Source organism: Rhea pennata, chromosome 2, assembly GCF_028389875.1.
Source record: "Rhea pennata isolate bPtePen1 chromosome 2, bPtePen1.pri, whole genome shotgun sequence".
Classification (NCBI taxonomy): Eukaryota; Metazoa; Chordata; class Aves; order Rheiformes; family Rheidae; genus Rhea; species Rhea pennata.
Genome location: NC_084664.1, coordinates 142,340,006 through 142,364,987, shown reverse-complemented (window position 1 = coordinate 142,364,987; position 24,982 = coordinate 142,340,006). Strand labels below are relative to the sequence as shown.

The 24,982-nt window shown below is 38.3% G+C and overlaps 1 protein-coding gene across 2 annotated transcripts in view; it reads right to left on the bottom strand.

Annotated features, from left to right (window-relative positions):
* TRIQK (triple QxxK/R motif containing) overlaps positions 1–24,982 on the bottom strand; it is a 61,109-nt gene that overhangs the window by 21,283 nt on the left and 14,844 nt on the right. For both annotated transcript variants that reach the window (XM_062570519.1, XM_062570520.1), the window contains exon 2: positions 22,578–22,657. In XM_062570519.1, the coding sequence (XP_062426503.1) occupies positions 22,578–22,638 (61 nt within the window). In that variant the 5' untranslated portion in view covers positions 22,639–22,657. The remainder of the gene's footprint in view (positions 1–22,577; positions 22,658–24,982) is intronic.

Genomic DNA, 24,982 nt, shown 5'->3' with positions numbered 1-24,982 from the left:
TGAGGGGTAAATTAATTTTCAAGCAACTATATTTCAGCTTTAAGCCAACAAGAAGGATGCATTAAAATGAATAAGTTCCTTTTATGCTGCCTGCAAGCTTAAAAAAATCAAAAAATAAGGCATCCTTAAGTACACCAAAATATGCCCATTTAACTATTGCTATATTTCCCTGATTCCAGAACAGAAATCTGCTAATATTTGTTAAATGTAATATTCTGACTGGAAACAAAATCTCTTAAAAAATCCCTCAGAATTATTGAGCTGTTTTTCAATAAAAACAGTGTATCATAAAAGGAATGTTTTATATTTAAAATCTGTATTAGGCATGTGTTGACCGTAACAAATATTTAAAAAACATTTAAATTAGTACATTTTTAGAGACTCCTTTAAGAAATATTTTAAAGACCTATATAAACAACTTAGAAGAGAATTTTAGAAAACTTTACAAAATTTTGGAAAAATTTACAAAATAAAAAGATCATCAATACTTTGTCAGCTAATTCATATTTCATACAATTGCATTGTTTCCAATATCTATAGAATACACACAATTAATTGCAAGACCATAATAAAAGAATAAAGAACAGTACTAAAAATATTAATGCTACTATTTGAGGAATCTTCTTTTTTCATACATTTCAATAATAAGTTATCTTTTTCAGCATTTCAATCAAGCCAACAAGTGCATGCTTACAGCCAGTAAGAAAGTAATAGCTCCATATAAAAAGGAATATCTTGAACACACAAGATGGCAATTCTTCAATTAACCTTTCCAGTGATCTCTTTAACATTTTATATTAAAATAGACAACTACGACAACATTACATAACTTTCTCAAAAACAAATTAACACAGTTAATTTGAAACATATTAAAGAATGAGTAGTTTTCTTCTTTTTTTTTCCTCCATCTACCTAGTATATACATGCATGCACGTACACATGTAGTTTTGGGCAGACGTCTATTTGCTGCACAACAAGTATCAGCATTTGCACTTTCATATAATCAGTCCTGTTTCACTAAAAATTCTAAACTGAGCAAAGCAAAACAAAAATACTACTGCTTAGGAGTGTGTGTGAAATACCCACTATTAACATAATTTATAAGCCACAGTTTTATCAAGTACTTGATTAGACTGTATTTGGACAACGGAAACCGTAGTACTATTTCTTTGATGCTCAGTACTGTGAAAAAGGCAGCATAACATGGGGAAAGAGCACACAGAGTCTTTCTGCCTTTTTGAGACAGACTGAGCCCAGTTCCAACTTGGCTTATACTGTTTCTTTTTTAACTTTATTGGCTCCAAATAGAGGAAAATGTGATATACCCTGAAATAAGTGGAACCAGACATACGCTCAAAGCTTTCTAGGAAGATGGACATAGCATGCAGCGCCACAGTTTCAGAGCTGCACCGTTTCTGTGAGCATTCTTTTGTTCTTTGCAATCTCTGTCTCTAGAGGCCACAGACAACTTTTTTTTAATATATCCTATCTGAAGATACATTCATAGGTCAATTAATAGAGAAAAACAATTGAACAAGAGGGGATCTGCTAGATAGAAGCTAGGCAGCAAAGGCGAGAGAGAGAAAGAGAGTATAATCATCATTGTCACAGATAATGATGTAACGATGGTGGTTCCCAGAGGACACTACCAACAGCCTAGTCCTGCACAGATGTATTAGCTACGGAATCACAGGAAGACAGCTCTGGAAGGGACTTTGAGAAGTTATCTTGTTAGCCCCAAGGTACAATCAAGTTTATCTATACAATTCCTGACAGATGTTTGTCCATGTAGTTCTCAAAGAATCCCTAATAATGGAAAATCCACAGTCTCACTAGCTTTCCCCCAGTGCTTCACTATCTTTATTATATATGGTTTTGTAAAGTCTAACATCTAACTTAAATCTCCTTTGTTGAACTCTTAGCTCACTAGACTTGGAGAGCAGATGATTTATTCCGTTCTTCATTGTACAAGGTTTTTATATATTTAGTCTGTCATTATGTCTCTCAAAATCTTCTGCTGTCCAGACTGAACAACCTCAGTCCTTCAGTCTTTGTTTTCTGGATCTCTCTTACTCTCCTCTGGACTTTTTTTCCTGATCTTTGAACAAAATCAGGCAGAACACTTCAGTAGAGGTGTTACCTCTATCACATATACTCTCTTTATAAATTCAGTTAGAGTCTGCAACTCTGTCCACGGTTATAAACCCTTTCCAAAATTATTGCCTAAATTGTTCTTTCTATTCAGTTTGTGGGTTGATTATTTCTACCAAGATTAAGAATCTTGCCTCTTTCTCATTGCATTATATTTTATGTTTCCAAGCAGTTTCTTCACTTTCTAAATTTATTTTCAATTTTAATCTTCTATCCCTACTTGTTTACTTCCTCCCAGCTTGGTGTAACTTGCAAACATAATTCATCATTCCCCTTGCCATTAGAATACTGGGCCCAGGATAGACCCCTGTGAATCCCTCATTATACCTTCACAAACAGACAGCAAACCATTGATAACTGCCGAATACAGCTTTCATACCAACTTGGCACCCACCTTGCAACAGCTTCATCTGTTCATACATCTCTAATTTGCTTATCACACTGCACTGTCAAAAGCCTTAATACAGTCAAGGCATATGGCACCTCTTCCTCTTCTCCCGGCATACGGTTTGCCACTCTCCAAAGAAGAATATCAGACTGGTATGACAAATCAAGTTGGCTGTTACTTATCTCCTTGTTATATTCTAGATACTTACAAGACACTGTCTGTGCCTGTACTGAAGAGCTTATTGTGAAGGATGAGGGAGTTTCATTCAATAATTTATGAATATTATATGTCCCATCTGTTTCCTTGTTATTGTGATGTTGGCTGTGTAATTACTAGAGGTGAGTTCCAATAGGAACTTACGTAGGAAGGTAGAAAAATACTAATAGTTCTCTAGTGAGCACACTTAAAAGACAACAAAGAAAAATATAGCGACTGATGATCAGGTCATCAAATTCGTTTGCCCACAATAAAACATATCCACATAACACGTGTTCCATAAAATATCTATTCTGCTTTCTTACCTCCATAATCACATAGCCAGAAAAATTTCCCACTATCTTGCATAAAGTTACTTTCTTTTGACCCTATATAGAACAGGAGAGACTGAGGTCACAGGAGAGGTTAAAGAGTCTTTACTGGGAAATATTTTAGGAAAAATATATTCATGATTCTAGAGGCAGATCATGGCACACACTGCAAAAAAGCAAGATGTCCCTCCCCTAATTCCCCACTAAAGGAAACCCCCTCAACAGTTCCAGTGAATCTTATGCAGTGAAAAATTCTTCTTGACTACAACTCTAACAATAAGTTTAACCTCCGAGTACGTGAACAGGGCCAAACCAACCACTTCCTGAAAAATGTTTCCAATACCAGTAATCTGAAATTTATTCCCAGTTACTCTGGTATATCATGCTAGTCTAGTGCTAGATCATTTTAACCATCATTTTGACCATTGACAACCACAGCTGCTGAATAAGCACCACAACATGGTCAAGTACTTTAATAATAATATTAAACCTTCTGGATAAAGGGGCAATGGTGTTTTAGGAGGGGAGGATGTCTCTCACTCTGTTATAGTTAACTCCTCACTACCTGATGGGTTCGACCTCATTAGGGGAGGGGACCAGTTCCTGGGAGATGTCCCATGGAGACTGCAGCACTGAATGGAACTGGAATCGCCCCTTCTCCCTCTCCGTCCTTGCAGCTGCAGAGCGCTGGCCTCGGAATACTGCCTCCTTCACAAGCCCTTTCCCAGGAGCCACAGGCTTTCCTCAGCCTCACATGTCCAGCTGTTCTGCTTTGGGACGTTCCTTAGCAGAGGCGAGACACAGAAACAGTGCAGCAAAGGAGAAACTAGGTTCATTTCTCTAATACTTTCTTTGTCGAGCCGGAAATTTTTTTAACATTAACCTGTATTATTGCTGCTAAGATTCTTTTCTTTGCTTCAGACTGACTTACTGTCAATTCATCACTGGTCACAACGTGCCCAAGAAAGATTTGCAGATTCTGAACCAAATAATATCTGGTTTGGAATTAGAACTTGTGGATAAGGAACTGAATTTACAGATTTAGCCTGAATATGAGATTCCTGGGTTTCACCTAAGAGAGGGATACTGTATGAATAATCACTGTCAGATCACACACCAAGGAGAATGACACAAGCTAAAAAGTGAAAGGAACAAAAGATGTCTGAGTGAGACCTGCACGAGGTCATACACCAGAAGAATGGCACAACTGTGATCCTGAATGTCTTAACTCCTGGTCCAGAGTCTTATTCAGTGGATAATGCTTTTCTCTGAATTGAAAATAAATTGGATGCTGTCTGCCAACATGCAGTAATTCCTTACTTGTAAGAGTCATATCATTCTGGACCAGCTGTATATTACAACGCCATCCCAAAACATACGTTGTAATTTATTAATACTGTCTAAGTAAAAGGTTTCCAGTAATACTGTCAGCAATTACAAGTCTCACTTCAATGAAGCTTATTGCAAAAGATGCTTTGTCAGACCTATATATCACTGTCACTCCAGGAGTCAATGCACTGACATTTTTAGCAGAGGTGGATGCTAAAGGATACTGTGAAAGTGACTATGTAAGACGGAAAGGCAGGGTTTTGGAGTTTCACTCACCAGCAACGCAGAAATCAGAGGCTTTTAATGGAATTAGTGGAGAAGGGAACATCTCTTGTACATATCACAATTATCCCCTGGGATCCTAAAATTACTTGTGAGGAATAATCTCTCCAACTCACTCATAATTTTAGCACTCCTAAGAAATACATATCTTCAGTTCACTCATAATTTAAACTTCTTGCCTTCAACAGAAACTCCAGCTGACAGGTCTTAACTAAAAGTGAATGACAGCAATAGCAGCTTACTTACTTAAAAGTGTAAAGGAAATGCATATTTATGAGCATCCAGAGTAATGGTTTATGGACCTCAGAACTAAAGGTGTAATAATGTCTTGAAGCATATTAGAAGACACAATTTTACCTTCAAAAGCCAAACTGAGCTACAGCCAACAATGAGATCTGTGTTTGTGTTAAGACATTAAAGCCTGCTACTACAAAAAGAAAGGCTAGAGACTGGCTGACTTTTAAACTTATCTATATTTTTCCAGACATATTACTCCATCTTTTTCTTTCCCCTTTCTGGCAGCTTGTAGAAAATGAACTATGTCTGCATGTGTAGTGTATTAAAGCACATAAAATCTATGGCCTCTCATTCCTGACTTCAGGACTGGACTTAACTGCCTTGCAGGAGAGCCTCTGGTATCCACTCACAAATACTGCAATGTTCAGTATGTCACGCAGAGTAGGCTACTCCACACTTTCTCTTTAGGTATATACAAAGGACAATTAAATGCTGTAATTTTACCATTACATTATCGTCATTCTGATTTTACCTGGAGCCTTTTGACTTTACCTGGGACCATTCTGTGTTCATTTCCATCAGCATCAGTTCTGTGTTGATATTTTTATAAACCAAGTCAGTCTGTTTCAGTAATAGTCTTATTTTAAACCTTGCTACACCATTTAACTTAAATAATGAAGGGTGTGTAGTAGGGAAGTTTTTACCAAAAAAAAAAAAAAAAAAAAAAAAAAAAAGGAAAGAAAGAAAGAAAAAGAAAAAAAGAAATTCTCCCAAAATCTTTTTTCCTGAAATTTAATTCTATGGGATAATCTTTTAAGAGTGTCACCTCTTGTAAGAAATAGTTAAAATCTGTCATGACTGTTGAAGAAACTAGCCTATCTTCTGGAAAAATATTCTATTTAAGTAGAAAAAGTATGGAGCTGTTTTCTATTCCTGGATCCTACAAAATATTATTTCATGACCTTTGGAAGTTTCTTTTCTTAAGACTTTGATACTCATCAAAAATTTGATAGTGTAATAGAAGTGTAAAAATAATCATGAATACTATCTATTCAAGGTGATTCTCTGAGAATCTATATTAATTTATTTCTAAAGTTTTTACATTTAAATTTACAAATGTAATGAGAAACAATTAAAAAGTATCTGAAAAAGTAACTGAATCTGTTACTGACCCTTAACATCAACTTCTTATTCATTAAAAAATGCATGTTAAACATTTATAAATCCTTACACATGGAAATTCCAGTTTCTAGAATTTAAAAACATACCAAAATTCTCTAAATCAAACAGAAAACCAACTTTTAGCAATGCCTGTTTGTAACTAGAACACTGTTTCCTCACAAACTCTTTATATTGACTTAGGTCTGATCACAAAGGTCCTAAGTATCATCCTTCCCTCCCCAATTTTTTTTTCATGCTTGAGAAGTCCCTTCATTTAGTGATTCTACAGAAACTACATCTTTCTGTAGTGACCTAGCATGCAAATGCAGGACATCATAGAATTTCACCCATGCACCACAGTAGTACAGGCTTAGTTGAAGTGCATCTACCATGGGACTAGTCCCGATGTGCAGACATCAACAGAGAGAATCCATCAACTGCCTTGGCAGTGCACTCCAAAAAGAAAAGATATTTATTGCTTAAGGCAGATAAAAGAGGTTATTAATAAACTACCTGAAAAGTTCACTATTAACATTTCCTATTCTGATTAATTTTGTTTCTTAAAAATAACAGAAAGAACATATGTATTATACATAGCATGCCAAGTGATAAACAGCCAATGCATTTCTTTTTTAGTCATTTCTCAGTTTTTCACAGCCTGGTGTTTTGTCTTACATTTGGAATGAATTGTCTTTGTGAATGTCTCATTTCATAGATAAATAGATATAGGAAACTCTTATCCCACAAAATAAAATAAAATACCCCCTCAATAGTCTGTTTTTGAACAACTTCAGTTCCTCAGAAGAAAGAAGACACTTCTTCACCTTTAGGAACAATGCAGTCCTTACAACAGACATTCTTCTCCTAGATCCACAGGAAAGCCAGCAGATCTGATTACTCCAAATTGCAAGAATTTAGCAAAAGAATTTTGTATATACGGTACAGATTACACTAAATTATTAAAACTATTGCCACTAACATTTGAGTGAAACATACACAAAGAGGAGATTTTTGTCAAATTATGTTTTACATTTTTGTTGAACGGTCTTTGGGTTGTATATTGAAGTGAAATCTCAGGTGCAAAATCCAAAGAACTACAATGCTAACTTTATGCATATGTTCTAATTAATAATTTCTTACTGGCTGTTAGGAAGCAGCAAAACACACTGACAGTCTCACTCATCCTTCGCTAACGCCAGTATCCCACCCCATGATCATGGCGGCCATAGCTGACATGCCTGTGTTATGGCAGGGACTAAAAGTCCAAATAAATACAGGTATCACAATCATTTTCCATTCCAGGTATTTCCCCACCATCCCACTTCCACCAATATTTCCACCTTCTCTCAGACTTACTGAGAACGAAGCTCTTCCAGGGCACCCTTGTAGCGGAGTGTAATTACATGATGAGAGAAGTTTTATGCCAAGGGTTTCAGTAATGTTTAATGCTGCAAACTCACAAGTATTTCATCAAAAATGTGCTAAACTAGGTTAAAACCATTCTTGGGAAATAACTGATCCTGCATATGCTGTTCAATCAATTATAAAGATTATTTCATTTTAGAAGGAAAACTCAACCTAAGAAAAGCACTTTAGTCAGTGTTGTATGCAATGGAGATGTCTCTTACTACCATGACCTTACTGTAACATCTTTGGCACCTGCTATAAACTGTTTCCAAATTGTTCCTATTTACTGACTGAATGAAATATGTTCCCAGGTTCCTTGACAACCTATGAACACTATGTGCTTCTCCTTTCTCTCCCTCTGGAGATAAGCTAATTCCCAGAAGTCTTTGTTATGAACCATTTTTTAGTTTCCCATTGCCATTTTTTAATTATAAGAAAGTGTGAGTCACATCTTATTCTTGTCAGTGGGCATGTTGCAAGGCTAGGACCAAGAGGTGAGATAGGAAAGTCCAGTCAAGGATGTACAATTAGGGCTCCTCAAAGAGACTACACACTGTACTTATTAACTAGACTAGATTGCACTTATGTAAAATGAAAAATAAAAAAGGCAACAACATCAAATGTACCCAGCACCTTATAAAAAAATAGAAACAGGAACAATAATGCTGTGGAAATATTCAGGTTTCTGGGTCTTTAACCTGTGTTGCTTTGATGGTTTTGCCATTTTATGTAGAGAGCACAAGCATTAAAAAGCAAAGATTAATGTTACCAGAGAAATTGTGTCCCTTTTCTCTCACCCTTCTCCTCTCAGCCTGAACTCTCAGCAAGAACTTTTTATTCAGTTCAACAAGGAAAAAGCTGGTGAAATTCAGGATTATGTTCTTTAGTTCTCCTGAATTTTTGATTTTGGTGAAAATATTCAGTATTAATGTTTCTTAAAGTAAAACTCCAGGCAGAAAGTTATGGTAATCCTTCCAAATATATTTTTAGCTATAAATATCTCAGAAAGCTGCTCGCTTCACAGTAAAATCTTGTCCATATGGAACATATGACTAGAAAGGACTTTGTGAACTACTGAAATCCAGTTCTCTGTTAGTGCAGGCATGCATATCATTCAGTTTTGTTCAAAATTGATCAGAATGATCAAATTGAAAACATGCTGGAGAGCTTTTCTTTTTCTTTCTTTTCTTTCTTTTCTTTTTTTTTTTTTTTTTTTCCTGTAGCACTACAAGCAGGACATCACTCCAGAGCCTCAATTTCTTTTTAGAAATTACCTTCTAGTCTCCAGATTTGTCTACAGCCAGTTTATATCCAGTTATAGATGGAGTATATATAGACCTATGTCTCTCTTGGTGTTTACCCCCAATATATTTACAGAAAGCAATCATATTTATCTTAGCTTGTATTTGGCTAGGCCAAACATGTTGACTCAAAAATCACGCCAAGAAGATATGACTTGACATATCTTGTCTATGACAAGAAGAAATGAAATTTTCTTGGTTACTCTAGTAGTTCTTTCAACATCTTTCTTTCAATTTTAATTCAGTTTTTTCCTTAAATATGCATGGCCAAATTAGTGCTCAAAACTTCAAATGCACTGTTACCAGTGCCCTATCCAAAAGCTTTAATACTTCCTATCTTTACTTGAAATACATACAGGGATAATATACACTTTATTTCATGGCCATGATTTGGATGATGAGCAGAAACAAGGGGACCTTTCCTCTGAGGTTTCAGTTGATGAGTTTGCAGCATTGGTAGTGAGCTCATCAACAAACTAAAGATTTATAAATCAAGCATTAAGATGTTGATACAGCCCATCCTGATATTCCTTCAATATGACAAGTATCACACCATCAGTTTTTGGTTTCTCTATTTGTCCAAGCCAAGGAAGCTTAGACATCTTTGAGAACCTTTAGTGTGACAGGACTTTATGCTGCTACAGTTCTGAGCCAAAATTCCCTGCATTTCAGAAACACATGAGAATAAACACAGGGAATGTCAGAATAATTCAGGTTGGAAGGATCTTTGGAGGCTACCTAGTTATCTGCTCAAGGCAGGGGTAACTTCAAAGTTAGATCTGGTTGCTCAGGGCCTTGTACAACTGAGTTCTGAAAAATCTGGTCCAAAGAAGGAAATTCCAAAATTTCTCTGGGCAATTCATTCCAGTGTTTACCTGGATTATAAAATCTAGAAATAAAGCTGGATTATCCACTTCTATCAATGTACACACTTCTTTGATAATATTTTGACAAAAGACAATAAACAAAACTGGAAGCAACATAATAAGCCTTTCTAGAGTTTAAATGGTATTCAGTGGTATCGTGGGTTGCATTAGAGTATTACCAGCAGGTCGAGGGAGGTGATCCTGCCGCTCTACTCAGCCCTGGGGAGGCCACATCTCGAGTACTGTGTCCAGTTCTGGGCTCCCCAGTACAAGAGAGACATGGAGCTACTGGAGAGAGTCCAGCAGATGGCTATGAAGGGGGACTTGAGCATCCCTCATATGAGGAAAGGGTGAGAGAGCTGAGGCTCTTCAATTTGAAAAAGAGAAGACTGAGGGGGGATCTTATCAATGTGTACAAGTATCTGAAGGGAGGGTGTCAAGGGGATGGGGCCAGACTCTTTTCACTGGTGCCCAGTGACAGGACAAGAGGCAACAGACACAAACTGAAACACAGGCGGCTCTGTCTGAACATGTGGAAAAACTTCTTTACTGTGAGGGTGACTGAGCACTGCAGCAAGCTGCCCAGAGAGGTTGTAGAGTCTCCATCCTTGGAGATATTCAAAAGCTGTCTGGACATGATCCTGGGCAACATGTTCCAGGTGACCTTGCTTGAGTAGATGGGTTGGACTATATGGTCTCTAGAAGTCCCTTCCAACCTCAACTGTTCTGTGATCTGTGATTCTGTGATTTATCTTATTTTCACACTTAGGAATTGGAACTTGCTCCCACTTAAAATGATGCACATCTAAAGTAACTCTGCTAAATTCAGTATTGTGATATCCATAACAAACCTCCACCACAGTAAAATCTGACTTTCCAGCTCACGATCTCTTACCATCAGAAGTGCTTCTATTCAGACTAAAAGTTGCCTAAAAGGTAACTAGATAAAGCAAAAAAGTTAATATTGAACCATGCTCTTTAATTCCTCGTATTGTTCCAGTAGTAGAACTAGAATGGGAAAGACCATCTTTCACGGACTTCTATTTTCTGCTTTTGCCATAGCCAAAACATTTTATTCTCCTTCTCTCACGAACAGTAAAATGCACTTTCTCCTTTATCCCTTTCATGATGATTTCTCATTAGAATCTGATAGTTTTCTCTGCACAAACAACAGGTCATATTTGCTTCTTCCAGTAAGCCATTTGGTCAGAAGCTCCTCCACGGAATATATGCTATGTGTTCTGTGGTTTTCCAAGCCTCTTTTCAAGATACACAGGGCTCCAGTGTTGCAGACATGAGTCTGATTTTCTTGTAACTCTCCCAGTCATTTCCATCTGGTAATGTACTTAACAGGTTGATTTTCTAAGATACTTCACACTCTGAAGTATGTTAAGGGTTATACCTATTTGATTTGCAATTTATTCAATGTTTTTCCCTGTGCCATTCATTCCAGTTTGCATAGTACCCATCTGTTCCAGAAAAGACACAGAAGACTGCAGTCTATCTTTTCTGGAAAAGCATTTCTTCAGATATAAACCTACTAGCCATTTCACTCCATTTCTTCTGATCACATGTGCAGTAGACACAATACACCATACTACACCTGAACATTATGAAAAAGGTGTGGCTCAAAAGAGCTATGTTCAGGTCTCGTTGTACTTTCTAGACCTATGAAAGACAACATTATTGTTCACTGCAGACAGTGCAAAATACCTTTTAAAATATAAGGTTTTAAACTATCATTTTTACTATTCATACCATAATTCAGCAAGTAGGACTGACCTGACCTACAGACACCTTTGGAATGAAATCAGAGGTGATTCTTAGCAAGTCAAGGAAAGCCTGCACAGGAAACTAATCTTTCTTACACTTCCTTCTAATCTGTTCAATCTGCTTGTTTGACAGATTAAAGATTCCTCCTAAATTCACTGGAGCTGTGGCTCAGCCTTACAGTACAGTTAGCAGCAATACTTGATTATGGCACTTGTTGCCCTGACTTTTGCCACGTGATTCAGTTCCTGCAGTGTGTCATCCTGCTCGTTTATTTGTATTAGCTCAGTTGCATGCAGTCAGTTGATAAAGCAGATCAGGGAATTGACTCAACTGAAAAAAAAAACACCCAGCACAATTTTTTCTTTAAGCTGGATCATAATGACCACTTAAACAGCTGTGCCATCACAAATGATGGCACAGTACCCTGTAACCTGGGGACAGGAACAAGCAGTGAGAGTCAGGTATCTTAAGTAGGTGTTGCTAATGATCATTTTGTAATGTCAAACTGCACCCTTTGGCTATCTGGTGGCAGGTGTATCAACACATTATACAATGGCAATAAGAACTGAAAATCAATTGTTTGTATTGTCAAATTTTTAGAATAGTGTCTGGCACAGTTTGTCTTCAAGGTAACTAAAACTCTCCCAAGTCATTCCTATGCATGGTTCAAGAGCTAACATGGGCCTTGAGCAATTTCCAATAAGCAGTTTGCATACAACCCCACTGCTTGGGATATAAAACAGTTTAACAGTATGGTCAGGTTCATTCAAAGCCAGTTGGCTTCTATGCCAAAAAGCAGTCCAAAGCTTATTTAATTTAGAAGTGCAGATGTGAATCACCAGGCCAAACTCAGAGACCTCTCACCTGCAGCAATGCCTGTGGAAATGATTCTTATAATGCTCAGTCAATGCTTGCAAAACTCCTAGGTGGCTCAACTTGCATTTTATTTTAACTTAAAACTTCTTCCAGCTGCTAAGTTACCTTGACTCAGGCTACGTCCCTCAGGCTATGGCTACACAAACAGCAGCGCATTCATTCTGCCTATGCTCTGATCAGGTGCAAACCAACTTCAAACCAGAAAATGCAGTGCCATAACATATAGCATCATGGTGAAGTTAATTAGCACTGCTGACAGGCTAATACAGCACGAGCACCATGCTCAAACAGTCCAAAGATGAGGGATCTAACGTACTCTATGATTTCAGTCTTCCTTGCAACAGTTTCAGTGAATCTGGGCCACTCTCTTATCAGTATGCAATAACCTTGAGCTGACAGGACCACATCTAATGCTGAGACACTGTTTCACTCCATATGCTAGTTCATTATCCAGCTCCTCTCTGTTTTAACTGCCAACAACATTATGTTTTTCAACACTTTTCAACTAGGAACTGAATGCACAAACATTGCATCATAAATGCCACCCAACATCTGCCAGGTAGTTACCATCATCCCATGACTATCACCTAGACTGAACCTGAACAAGTGATTTAGTGTTGAGCTGTGTCACATCCTGTTACCTATCATATCTAGATCATCTAATCCCCAGTTCTTACAAACAAGAAAGCCCATGGATATTCTGCTAAAACATTATAGGGAAATTAATTCTAATAAACACAACATGCATTCTGAAATCACTGTTCATTTTTTAATGAAAAATCAAAAGTCACAATTCAGAATATCAATTCTGCTACAAATTTTACAACAACAATAAAAATATAGTGATAGTGATAAGACATTCACAGAACATAAACTAAGGAAAAGGTAGATCTTTCCCACATTTCCTATTTAATATGCAATTTAAAAATTTGAAAAGTATTTAGTTCATTATTTAATATATGGGTTAGTTTAGAACAGTATTTATAGCTTAACAGGGCAAAATCCACTCAGTTGGTCCTATGGCAAATACAATATCCACATAGCTGGGATTATTACAAGGATCAGATTTGAAGTAAAGTATTTCAGAGATAACAGGTTAGTGACTTGCCTTATATTATCTGCAAATACATTAATATTAATCACTCAATCAGAGCAGATTATTTGGTTTCCTACATTCCACTTGTCACTTTATAGCTCTTCATTCACTTCACAATGCTTTGCTGCACTGATCCAATTGCTACACCAATGAAACACCTCAAAATAACTTTGAATGTAACTTTAATACATATTAAACAACGACTCTTTCTATATGTTTATTTGAGTAGTTTGAGCTAAGATGATTCTCCCGCTGCACTGTTATTTCAATGCCCATCCAGCACTCAAAGCCTGAGAAGTAATACGCAGGGCCTAGTAGACACCACATGAATAGCTCAAGACCTTGTAAGTCACAACGTAGTCTGGTCCTAATTTCTTACTTCCAAAATAAAGTGTAATAGAAGCAAAAGCTTCCACTGAAAAAAAAATATTTTTAATACAGATAAGTTACATAAATCTCTGACAACGTGCAAGTAATAGACCACATGATAGCCATCACCAATGAGAACAAAATTGTTACAACTTGATCCTACAAAAGCCAGATGACTGATCTGTGGTCATGTTTATGATGAACATGGAAATCTAACATAGATTTTTTTTTCTGGCCATAAATAGGTGCAATGCCTGCTGAACTACTGTCACGTCCTCAAAGATGAAGTACACAAGTCACTCCAGAAAAACCTCTTGAAAGGAACAGAATTGAGACAGGGGAATTATATGCCATTTTTACTCCAGTGGCCTCCGCAGTGCTTTGCAGACTTCTTGCTGCATTCATTTCTGCTAGGTCCAGACAGAGGAGCATCCATGGAAATTTAAGGACTCCAAATTCCACTGTGGGACAATGACTGGACAAAACTTTACTGCATCAGAAAAAATAGAACAACACTTTGCAATACTATAACCAAAGAAATACAAGTTACAAGTATGCATTATGTCCATCTTAAATATCTATTAAACACATCTGTGGAAACATGCACTGGACATTTCATTCTTATACCTTCTCTCTGCACTGCTACTTATGATGAAATAATAGGAAATCTAATTTCTTGTTCACTACCCACCTTTCCTTGTATTTATACTGACATATTACTACCTTTAATCACATCGCACACAGAGAGAGAATGCATAGAAATGAATATTGTATACATATACAAATGATGTTTGAGATTTTTTTTCAAATGGGTGCGTAAAGTCAGACTTAGAGATTCACATTCCGGTATGAGTACTTTGAGGTCCACCCTTAATGCATATGAGCTAAGATTTTCAAAGCCTGGTACAAGAATTCGTAAAAAAAGTTGAATTGCTCTGCTTCTGAATGTAATATATACATGCTTATGTGTCTATAATGGAATCTTTATGTATTTTGGAAAGGATGCAGAGAGGTTAGGATGATATTTTTGCCTGCAAAAATGAATCCATTAACAATTGGATCAGGCAGCTCAGAATAAGTACAAGTGCAAATATGTGTCACTCCAAGAGTCCTTTAGACATCAGATATTCTACAGGAATTGCAAATGCTTGCAATAATACCAAAATGCAGTAGAGCAATTGGAAATTGTGTGTCATATTTCACTCTCATGTGCACCTAGAAAAAAATTCACAGAAACTCCACTGAAGAAATGGTAATATTGTTGATGAGACTAAAAACAGCAGACTGTGAGCCTTCATCTGTATAAAAGTACTAAACAAGTGTAGTATAAAAGTACTGTAAAACTAGTATAATCAAACAATTCCAAAGAAACAATATGGATTTACTGTGGGGAGGTAACAGGTGGGAAAGGAGTAGGATACACACACCATCTTCTTCCTTATAGTCACTGTATCATGCATGCAAACTCTCCCACACTACATCATGTACTCCCAGATCTACAGCTCTGCAGCTTCCCTGTTCAAACTGGGACTGCACCTGCCGCGGTAAATGAAAAGTAAACAACATCCATACAAACACAAGTACATATCCAGACCTACCATCCCTTGATGCTCCGAGCCAAGGCAATAAAATACAGCTTTACTGCTTTGGACTTTAAAAATAAATGATCACATATCACATATGCTTAAAATCCATCACCAATCTTCACAGAACATATTTAAAATCATCCCAATAGCCATAAAATGTGGATTGCACTACTTTAGTTAGCCTAAGTTTCACTTCATAGTAGTGTTTCCCTCAGCTGCTCTTGCTTTATTTTCCAAGAAATTACACTTCTGGCACAAAAATGAAATGAAAGCAGCAATCACTGACCAAAAGATATAGTTCAATTTTTATGAAAAAGAAATTCATTCTCCTTCACTCCTCCCTCCAAGCAAAAGAAAAAGGACTACACATGGTACATCACCGTAAGGTATGAACCTTAGCATACGAAAAAATTCTAAAATTTGCTAACACTCTCACATAATAGCTAAAAGAGAAAGATTTTTTTTCCTACTTCTTTTTATTATATGTACTTATTATAACATTCTTATTAGAAAATTCAAGTGGTTAAATGTAATGTTCTACAGGCAAAAATAATGTGATGCACTAGAGTTGCCCATCAGTTTCTTGGGTTGCTTTCCCCCTCTAATAAATTCTAGTCTTTGTTTTTGTCTCTACTCAAAATAAGACAGCCAGAATAGCAGGTATTTGTTTCTTCTGAACTTTCTTTCTCCTTAGCTTTCCCCCAGTGAATAGTTTGCTTCTATCAAATACGTGGAAAAAAAGCCTATTCCAGCAAAGAGGGTGGAGAATTTTCATTCCATTAACATCTATCCTGTTATACATTTGTTTGTGATGGCACAACCAGTCTCAAAGACCAAAATGCTACCTTCTGTCCTCTGCCTTCTCTTAATAGATAAAACATTTAGGAATTACTGTTTTCTGACAAATTGTGCAATTTTGAAGTTTCAGTGCAAATTCAGTCCAAATATTGTTGTTGCTGTTGTTTCAGAATCAAAAGTCTAAAATTTTGATGCTGCTAACAAGCATTCCCTGAAAACAACAAAAAATGTTTTATTTCAAAGTATCTAATTATTTCAGAAGGAAATATCAAAATATAACTTTTTTTTTTTCTTTTTTGATCTGAGCAGGTAAAATATTAGTGGCCAGTTTGAGTATGTACTGCACTAATCAGGATAAGGAAGGAAGAGGGACATTAATACTGCAAAAAAATAGGGAAGGTGAACAATAAGGGAAAGCAGAAAAAAAAGGTGAGGTAAAGACAGTAAAGGGAGAACCCTAATGAACCCTAAGATGGAACTGATGTTCTCCCAGTTAAAATCAGTTTATTTTAGCAGAAGGGCAATTGGATATGGCAACCTGCAACTGTGGTGGGAATGACTTCCCTGTGGAGAGAAGGGGGCACCAGGTCCATCCGGGCCACTGAGCTGGTGGCTAGAGCAGGGGACATTCATAGTGTTTCTAGTCCTCTCCTGCTCATCCATCTCCTCAAGATCTATTCCTTCCATCAGTCAGCACAACTGTAGTACCAGAAATAACTCTTGGTTTGGAAAACTAGGACTGGGGGGGGTTTTGCAATAACACAGCTGCCAATGGAGCTGCTCTGTGCAGAAGGCTGGGAGGCACCAGAGCCTAGCTCAGCTCAGGGTGCTACAGCTGCAAGACCATAGCCCTTCTCTAGGCGGTCAGGGATACTGAGGGAGCACAGCCTTTGACCTTGGGATGAGATGCCTTTCTTTTGGACTAGCCACCAGTTCCTCATGCTGAGAAGGAGTGAAAAAGGAGTCCCTTTACCCTCAAGTTTTCAGCTGTTAGTTCAAGTAAATAATTCTCTTTCTTTTCTCCTTGTGTTGCCACATGTGAGCGTCTCCTGGACCATTACCTAGGCCTCTTTCACAATTGCACTGGTTTGTCTATGTTATGCTAACAAGCACCACCACAAGAGACCCATCATGCATGGCCTAGCACCTTCTGCTTTCCACCCCCCTCCCCCCCCCCCAAAAAAAGTGATTTTCATTCATAAATTGTATTCCTTCCCATGGGATTGTGGAAAGCCTCATTTATTCCAGTGATCCTGAGCGCCATGCCTGTATAAGTTTCAGATCCTAAAGGATCAAGCTGGCAAGTCAAAGGATACGGAGCAGACAACAAGCAGACCTTTGAGTCTACAAATTGGAGCCTGAATGATCGGCAAACAATCTCTCCTTATGAAAAGTTATGTTACAGCAACACAATAGTAATGTGAGCCAAAACCATGTCTATTCCTGATTTGTAGACCAGGTTTTAGTTATACTATAATCCTCTCAGTATGCCTGCTTAGGATCCACGCAATCACACGAGTCATGAACACTACCCACAAATCCCGCAGCTCCTATGCTGAACAAGTGACACACCAGATGAAGAAGGATGAAAAATATACATGTGGAATTGTTCTGGGATCTTAAAGCACCCATAACAGTAAACAAAGCAAATATGGTGCAAAACCTGTTGCTATTTTCATAGCATTTGTGAAGCAAAGCTACATAAATGCAGAAAGATGCCTACTTACTAACACCTTTCCTCCAATCCCAGCAAATTAAGCACAGCAGCACAAACAGCAGCAGTGATAAGTAAAAGCTATGCAAAAGAGTTCACTGCTTTCTGCCACCTTACGGGGCTGCATGCGTGCGCGTGTGTCTATGTGTGCGTGTAAGTGCACACTCAGGCATATTTTTGTGTGTTTGAGAGAGAGCTGAGTAAAGAGCATTACAACTACTTTTCCCCATACTTCCTCTAAAGCCTTGGCTGCTCAAGGGGACCGAACACATAAAAACTCCCTCGGCGTTCTCCTTCCTCCTCCCCGCCTTCTCCTGGCACAACCTAGGCGAGTTTGAAAAGGTTGCTGCTGTTATTCTCTGTCTCACTTGGGGACAGTCTTTGAGAAGCCAGCGTCACTTTGGTCTGATAAGTAAAAGCCTCTCTCTATTCCCTGGGGAAAAGGCAGGGCCGCTGCTGGAAACGAGAGGCACTACAGACAGATTTTGGCTGATGGTAAGAGAGGTGGCTGAAAGCCAGCTGACAGAAAAGAGTACCATCAATCTTTATTCTGGAGGAGTCCTCTGAAAATGCCACTGAAGCAAAAAACAACTGCTAATGGCATAGCAGCAAGCAAAACCCAAGTAATCCTGCAGCCATGAAGGAGAAAAAAAAAAAGGAAAAAGGCTAAACTGAACCAGTCAACATGAACTTAAACCATGGCATAGGGCAAGCACGTGGCATGCTGTACAGAAACAGAACAAAACAGAAAGCTTAGAATAAAATGAAATTAAATATCTGATTTTAGTTCAAATTATTGCACTAAAACTTTAATTGAAAATTGTGTTGGAGTTGACAGGATTTTGTGACATATTGTTCCTCAATGACTGTGTATTTCATGCAAAAAAAGATACGAACATTTTTTCAACCTGGTTACCTTCTATCCAGAAAGGCTATAAAATAGTAAACTCTGAACAAAAAAATAATGCCTAAATTAGACAGCAGAAGATAGCTGTTCAGCATGTGTCCATCATATTTTTCAAGAATTCATATACTTTGAACCCCTGGAAAAGAAGGATGGTAATCATTCCAAGAACTGGTTTAAAACCTTAAATGGGTGTGATAAATGAAGTTTTCAAAGACAGGCCCCCTGCAGTCTCCCTTTGTCTACTGTTTCTGGGATTGCAAACTATCGGGGAAAGGGTGCGCATACATCTTTCTCCTGCAACTCAGGAGCCTTCTGCCTCTGTTATCCCACAAATAATAACAAACCATCCAGAAGCTACATAGTCCTGGAGAGCATCTATATTCCATATTGTAGAAGGTCTTCTATTAACAACTCTCACACTAAAGAAATCCTGAAAAGGTATGTAAACTGCCAAATCTAAGATTTATTTGATGACCAGATTTCAAGACGAAACTGCAATTCTTCCAGTACAATTTTTAATAAGTATGCCAATGAAATCAAATCATAAGGAATTAAATAGATGAATTATCATCAAAGCAAAAGAGTATAAAAAAATCAGAAGTAATGGCAAAACATGAATGATTCCATATTCATTATGGCTAGAAAAGTTCTTTATTAGATAAAATTTGTATTTATTGCACTAATACACTTAAAGGTGTAAAGAGAATAGAAGGATAACTCAGCTCAGGAACCAGACCTACTGCTGGCTCGTAATGCTTATACATTAAACTCAAACACCCCTGTAATACTAAAATATAAAACTTTACCTATAAATCCACTAATAATAATGCACTAATTGCAATAATGCATACTGGAAAACTGCAGGGGTATATCAGTGAACAACTAAAACTGGAACTGAAACAACTATCACCAGAGAAAAAGGCAACAGATAGTGTATTTTAATTGTCTTCTCAGTCCTCTAAGGAATAATACAGTCACAGAAACTCGGAATAGAAAAAACACCTTGTAGGTCATATAGTTTATTTATCTGCCAGTGCAAGATTCTTCCCTATAATAATTAACATTTGCTTTTGCCAAGTTGCATCACATCTAAGCAAAATGAGCTTAATATGTGATCCCTCAGATGCTGTATTTTGCAGTATCCAACAGATCGTGGTGCTGCATCATATAACAGAGGAGGTGCCAAATTGCTGAGACAATGTGCTATACAAGGCTAACCTGAAACACAAGTCAGCTGCATAACAGGATCCCTCAGAGTGCTGGGCACCAATATAAATCCTCTCACTCCCTTGCCTCCTTGCCACAACTCAGTGTCTTCTCTCCTGCTCAGGACACAGCTGATCAGTCTTGGCACACAGGTGTGAGATGTGCAACCATGGTGCCAAGTGGTGTTAATGTGCAAGAAATAGCTCAAGCCATGGAAGACAGTGAGGTCATTTTAGTGAGTCTCATACTCAGTGGCTGTTTCACACCCCCTCTGGGTTTCCCATGGTCCAGTCAGTTCTTAGGGGATGCAGCTGAAGGCAGGACCTGGATAGCAGAATTTCCTGCTGAAATGAGAGATGCTTCATGCATGAGAATCTTGCCCTGGTGAGCAGAGCATGTCTCTCGAGATCACTGATCTCTTCTACCCTGTGGAGGATTTCAAAAAAATGACTCCAAGAGTAACCACATGAAGGTGTTCACAATAAGAAGAAAAGCAACCTCGAAGGAGATAGCTGAAAAAGAAACGATTATAATAAAAAATATGCCAAGAAAATGTTAGAAAGTGGACGTAACAATCCTCTCTTTAACCATCTAGTTATGTGGGAAGAATCATCTTAAAGATGAGCTGAGGGCCTCCCAGTAGAAATCGGTAAGGTTGGAAGGGACCTCTGGAGATCATCTAGTCCAACCTCCCCGCTCAGCAGGGTCACCTACAGCATGGTAGACAGGGTTGCATCCAGGCGGGCCTTGAAGATCTCCAGAGAAGGAGACTCCACAACCTCCCTGGGCAACCTGTTCCAGTGCTCCGTCACTCTCACGGGGAAGAAATTCCCCCTCACGGTCAGGCAGAACTTCCTGTGCTTCAGTTTCTGCCCATTGCCTCTTGTGGGGCCATGTGCCTCACATGGGGCAACTGAAAAGAGTTTGTCCCCGTCCCCTTGACACCCTCCCTTCAGGTACTTGTACACATTGATCATATCCCCCCTCAGTCTTCTCTTCCCCAGGCTGAAGAGGCCCAGCTCTCGCAGCCCTTCCTCGTAGGGCAGGTGCTCCAGCCCTCTGATCATCGTTGTAGCCCTATGCTGCACTCTCTCCAGTAGCTTCATGTCTCTCTTGTACTGGGGAGCCCAGCACTGGACACAGTACTCGAGGTGAGGCCTCCCCAGGGCTGAGTAGAGGGGCAGGATCACCTCCCTCCACCTGCTGGCAACACTCTTCCCAATGCACCCCAGGAGACCATTGGCCTTCCTGGCCACAAGGGCACATTGCTGGCTCATGGTCAACTTGTCATCCACCAGCACTCCCAGGTCCTTCTCTGCAGAGCTGCTCTCCAGAAGGTCACCCCCCCAGCTTGTACCAGTGTCTAGGGTTATTTTTATTTTTACTTCTTACCAAATCCATTTTGGTGAAATATTGTGGTGTCATCTTCTGCTGGGTAGCAGCTTCCTAGCAAGGTTTTTCTATGCAAAACCTAAATTGCACAAAAACAGACAGCCCATCTATTTGAAATCTCTGTAACATATTTGCTTCCCATTTGTAAATGTGCTTGAAGAGTTTCAACCACATTTCTAACTATTTCAAAGAATTAATCAAGGAAGCCTGCCCAAGATAGGAAACACAGAGCATCTTATAGCAATCTAAAACAAATAAAATACAAAACAGTCCCTTATTTTCAACTTTAAATGCAGAAAATCCCATTAAAACAATTATATTAAAATAATGTCACACTAAAATAATTAACACATGATAAAAACAAGATTTTTTCACATAACCCTAACTTTGTCATCATGAGAATGTACATTATGAACAGCTCTTTTTACCCAGAGACTTGCTATTTTTCTGCATATTTAAACACAGATGTAGGTGCTTAGCAACTGTAAAACAAAGTCATTTACTTACATAACAGAGTATAGATTAAGGTACTTCATTTAAATATCTACTTTTAAAATATTGTATGTGTCTTATAATATTGTTTATCACCTAGAGAGGCAGAATCCTCAAACACAGATGCCAAAAAATAAGCCACTTTTAGCATTTAAGCCAAGAAATAGAGATTTGTATCTCAACGTGCATATCTGGGGAGGTAGATGCATGAGTGTGCTTTGTGGAGAAGTTACCTACATCTACAATAAGTCATTACAGAAAAGACTGGGAATAATGTATTTTAAAAATATGTCATTAATATATGAATAAATTTAGTTATACAATGTAAAGGCCTGTATCTTTCAGCATACCAAAAATTATTAAAAAGCATGAACACAATTTTGTTAGAAATGTCCATATTTCAAACTGGAGGCAAACAGGAGAATAATGACAGGTCCAACAGTTCAGAAGTATCATGTAGCCACTACACAGATATATTTTGCTAACGTTTCTAAACATAAAACAAGGAATTTTTTTCAAGTTATACAAAACACTATCTGTAAAAAAGTTTTGCTGAATGATTTAGTCAACAGTATAAAAATGTTTTCCTAAACAATGTGTTACTTTGCCTCACCCGCTTATAAGCAATTCAGTTTTTGAGGAGAAATAATACAAGTTATTAAACCAACTCACCTAGTTGTGAAAAATTAAGCACACAGACTTTTCTTCAGGTCTCTTACCTATTTGTTTCCTGTATTGGTCAACAGGAGTCCTTGCTGTAGAGGCATCTTTTCTACCCATCGTTTTCAATCCAAAATCACTATCAATAGCAGAAAAAAAAATTACTCCTAAATAAGACACCTAAAGAAAGCAATGACTTCTATGTATAACATAAAACAATGTAGCAAGTAACACTTAAAAGATTATGAACAAAGACATAAGTCTACCCAGAATGCAATGACGTACTAAAATTAATTATCACTATTATAAAGACTATTAGAAAAAATCTAAAAATATCTTTTTTCCCCATTACATCATTTATTAACATTATGGAATGCCTGTTAGTTTGAATTAAAAAAAAAAAAAGCATAAGAATTTAAACTGATTGTACTGTAATTCTGCACTTGATGCCATTGAACTTCATTTTAGAATATTTTTTTCCTTAGTAAACTACAGCACACGTGGACTAGTAGGAGGCAGCGTGCATGCTCCACAAGCCAAATCTGCTCCGGGAAATCCACCAGGGCTGCCTTCCTGGCACCTCTCCCCAGGGAGCAAAATACCCCATATTCTCTGCTTTCCCACCCTGGGTTCTAGAGAGCGGCAAATGAAGAGACAGTGGAGAGAGAAGGTGAGAACCGGGGCTCCGCTGTCTCTTCCTACACGGAGCTGCTTTTTTGCTGCCTGGTATTCTCTTTTGCTCAGATACCATATTCCTCCGAGGATGCTCTTTTTACTACGTTGGTGCCCCCCACACCATCCGCGTCACTCTTTGGTGAAGAAGCACCCTTTGAGCAGCGCGCTAGCAAATCTCCACCCACCCACAGTGCAGAACCTGCCGTCCACCTGCCAGGTGTCCAGTCCCGGGGCTGCCACTCGTGGCTCCAGAGGTACAGTGAGCTTACAGAAACATGCTAATATTTCATCCGTTTTTCCAGAGTCAAAAAATACCTGAATTTTACAGTTAAATCAGCACCTTGTTGCTCAAAACAATGCTTTTCAGTCTTTTCCACTGGGCTAAACACGTCATTTCTCATAGTGCCAATAAGCCCGACCATTTGACCATCTTTATAACACAAGTTTCCTATCAGCCACCAGAAGCCTGGCATTTCCCAGATGTGCAGATCCACTTTACCGAGTTCAACTGTTAGTCAAAAGATGTACACCAGTAAATACTTGCTTTTCCCCCTCGGTCTTGGTGGGTCGGGTGCCAAGGGCGACTTTGGCTGGACTGCCTTGGGTAGTCACAAACTATACGCAGACTGTGCAGGTGGCCTTTGAAATGCATGCAACTTTACAGTCAGCAACATGAGCTTCCCCAGGCACACGGTCTGGGAAGCTCAGCCCTTGAAGGCACTGTGATGCCAAACCACGTGCTAAAAAGCATGCCAAATCTCTGCGAAGTGGGCTACTGTCTATGTTACAACCTTAAACATTCAAGATTAGTTCATTCATAACTTTAAATGAGGTTCAAAGAATAGCTGCAGGAATGACCGCATGTGATTCATGCATTTAAAAACAATTTCTTTTTTTTTGTATTTATCTATGCTACGAGAATTATCAAAATGTAAATGTCAAGTGAAAAAAACAGGACAACGGAAATAGAATCAGGCTCTGCAATTTAAACTGTGGTTCACAGGATTTAAAATGAACTTCGTTGTTCAACTCTACAAATTGGCACAATTCTTAAAAATATTCAAGAGGAACAGCAAGGTATAAAAGACTACTACTATTTTTAATCTGAACTGAAACCTCAAAAACAGCATTTTAATGCTTCCATGCCTTATTTTGGTTTAATTCAGAGAATACTCATATTTTATCTAGAACAGATATGCGGTAAGCTGTAATCCACTGTTTTTTCTCCTGCTATTCTGTTGACTGCGTTGTATTTCTCACATAATGTTCACATTACAGTACTGGAAAACAAATACAAAATTTCAGCTTTCAGTTAGTTGAGGAGATAGCATACATTTTACACAGCAAAACCAGTTCTTCGCTTATTTTATGCCACCGTTAGCAACTGTTTTGACTCGCCTTTTGCAATTTCACTAGCCTACTCATGTTTGCTAACAAAATGTCAGCTGTGAGGTATGTCTGCAGGTTTAGGAGTGACAATAAAACACAAGAAGAGAGAGCAGACGAGAATGATTCCCTGAGCCGCTGCTGCCGGCCACCGACTCGGGCACCTAGAACCTCGCCAACGCTGCCGCTGGTCTTTGCTCTTCAAAGCTCTGCAGTCATCATCATTCATTTCCACCGCTTTGATGGCTACATCGCAAACGCCCGAGAAACCCGTGGAGACATTAGCACGTACAGCCGCAACGTCTAATAAGACAGCTATTTGCATAAAAGATCAGCCACAATTTAAAATGTGTTGTGATAGCTGTGGAAAGGGAATAACAGATCTATATCAGCGCGTACGAAA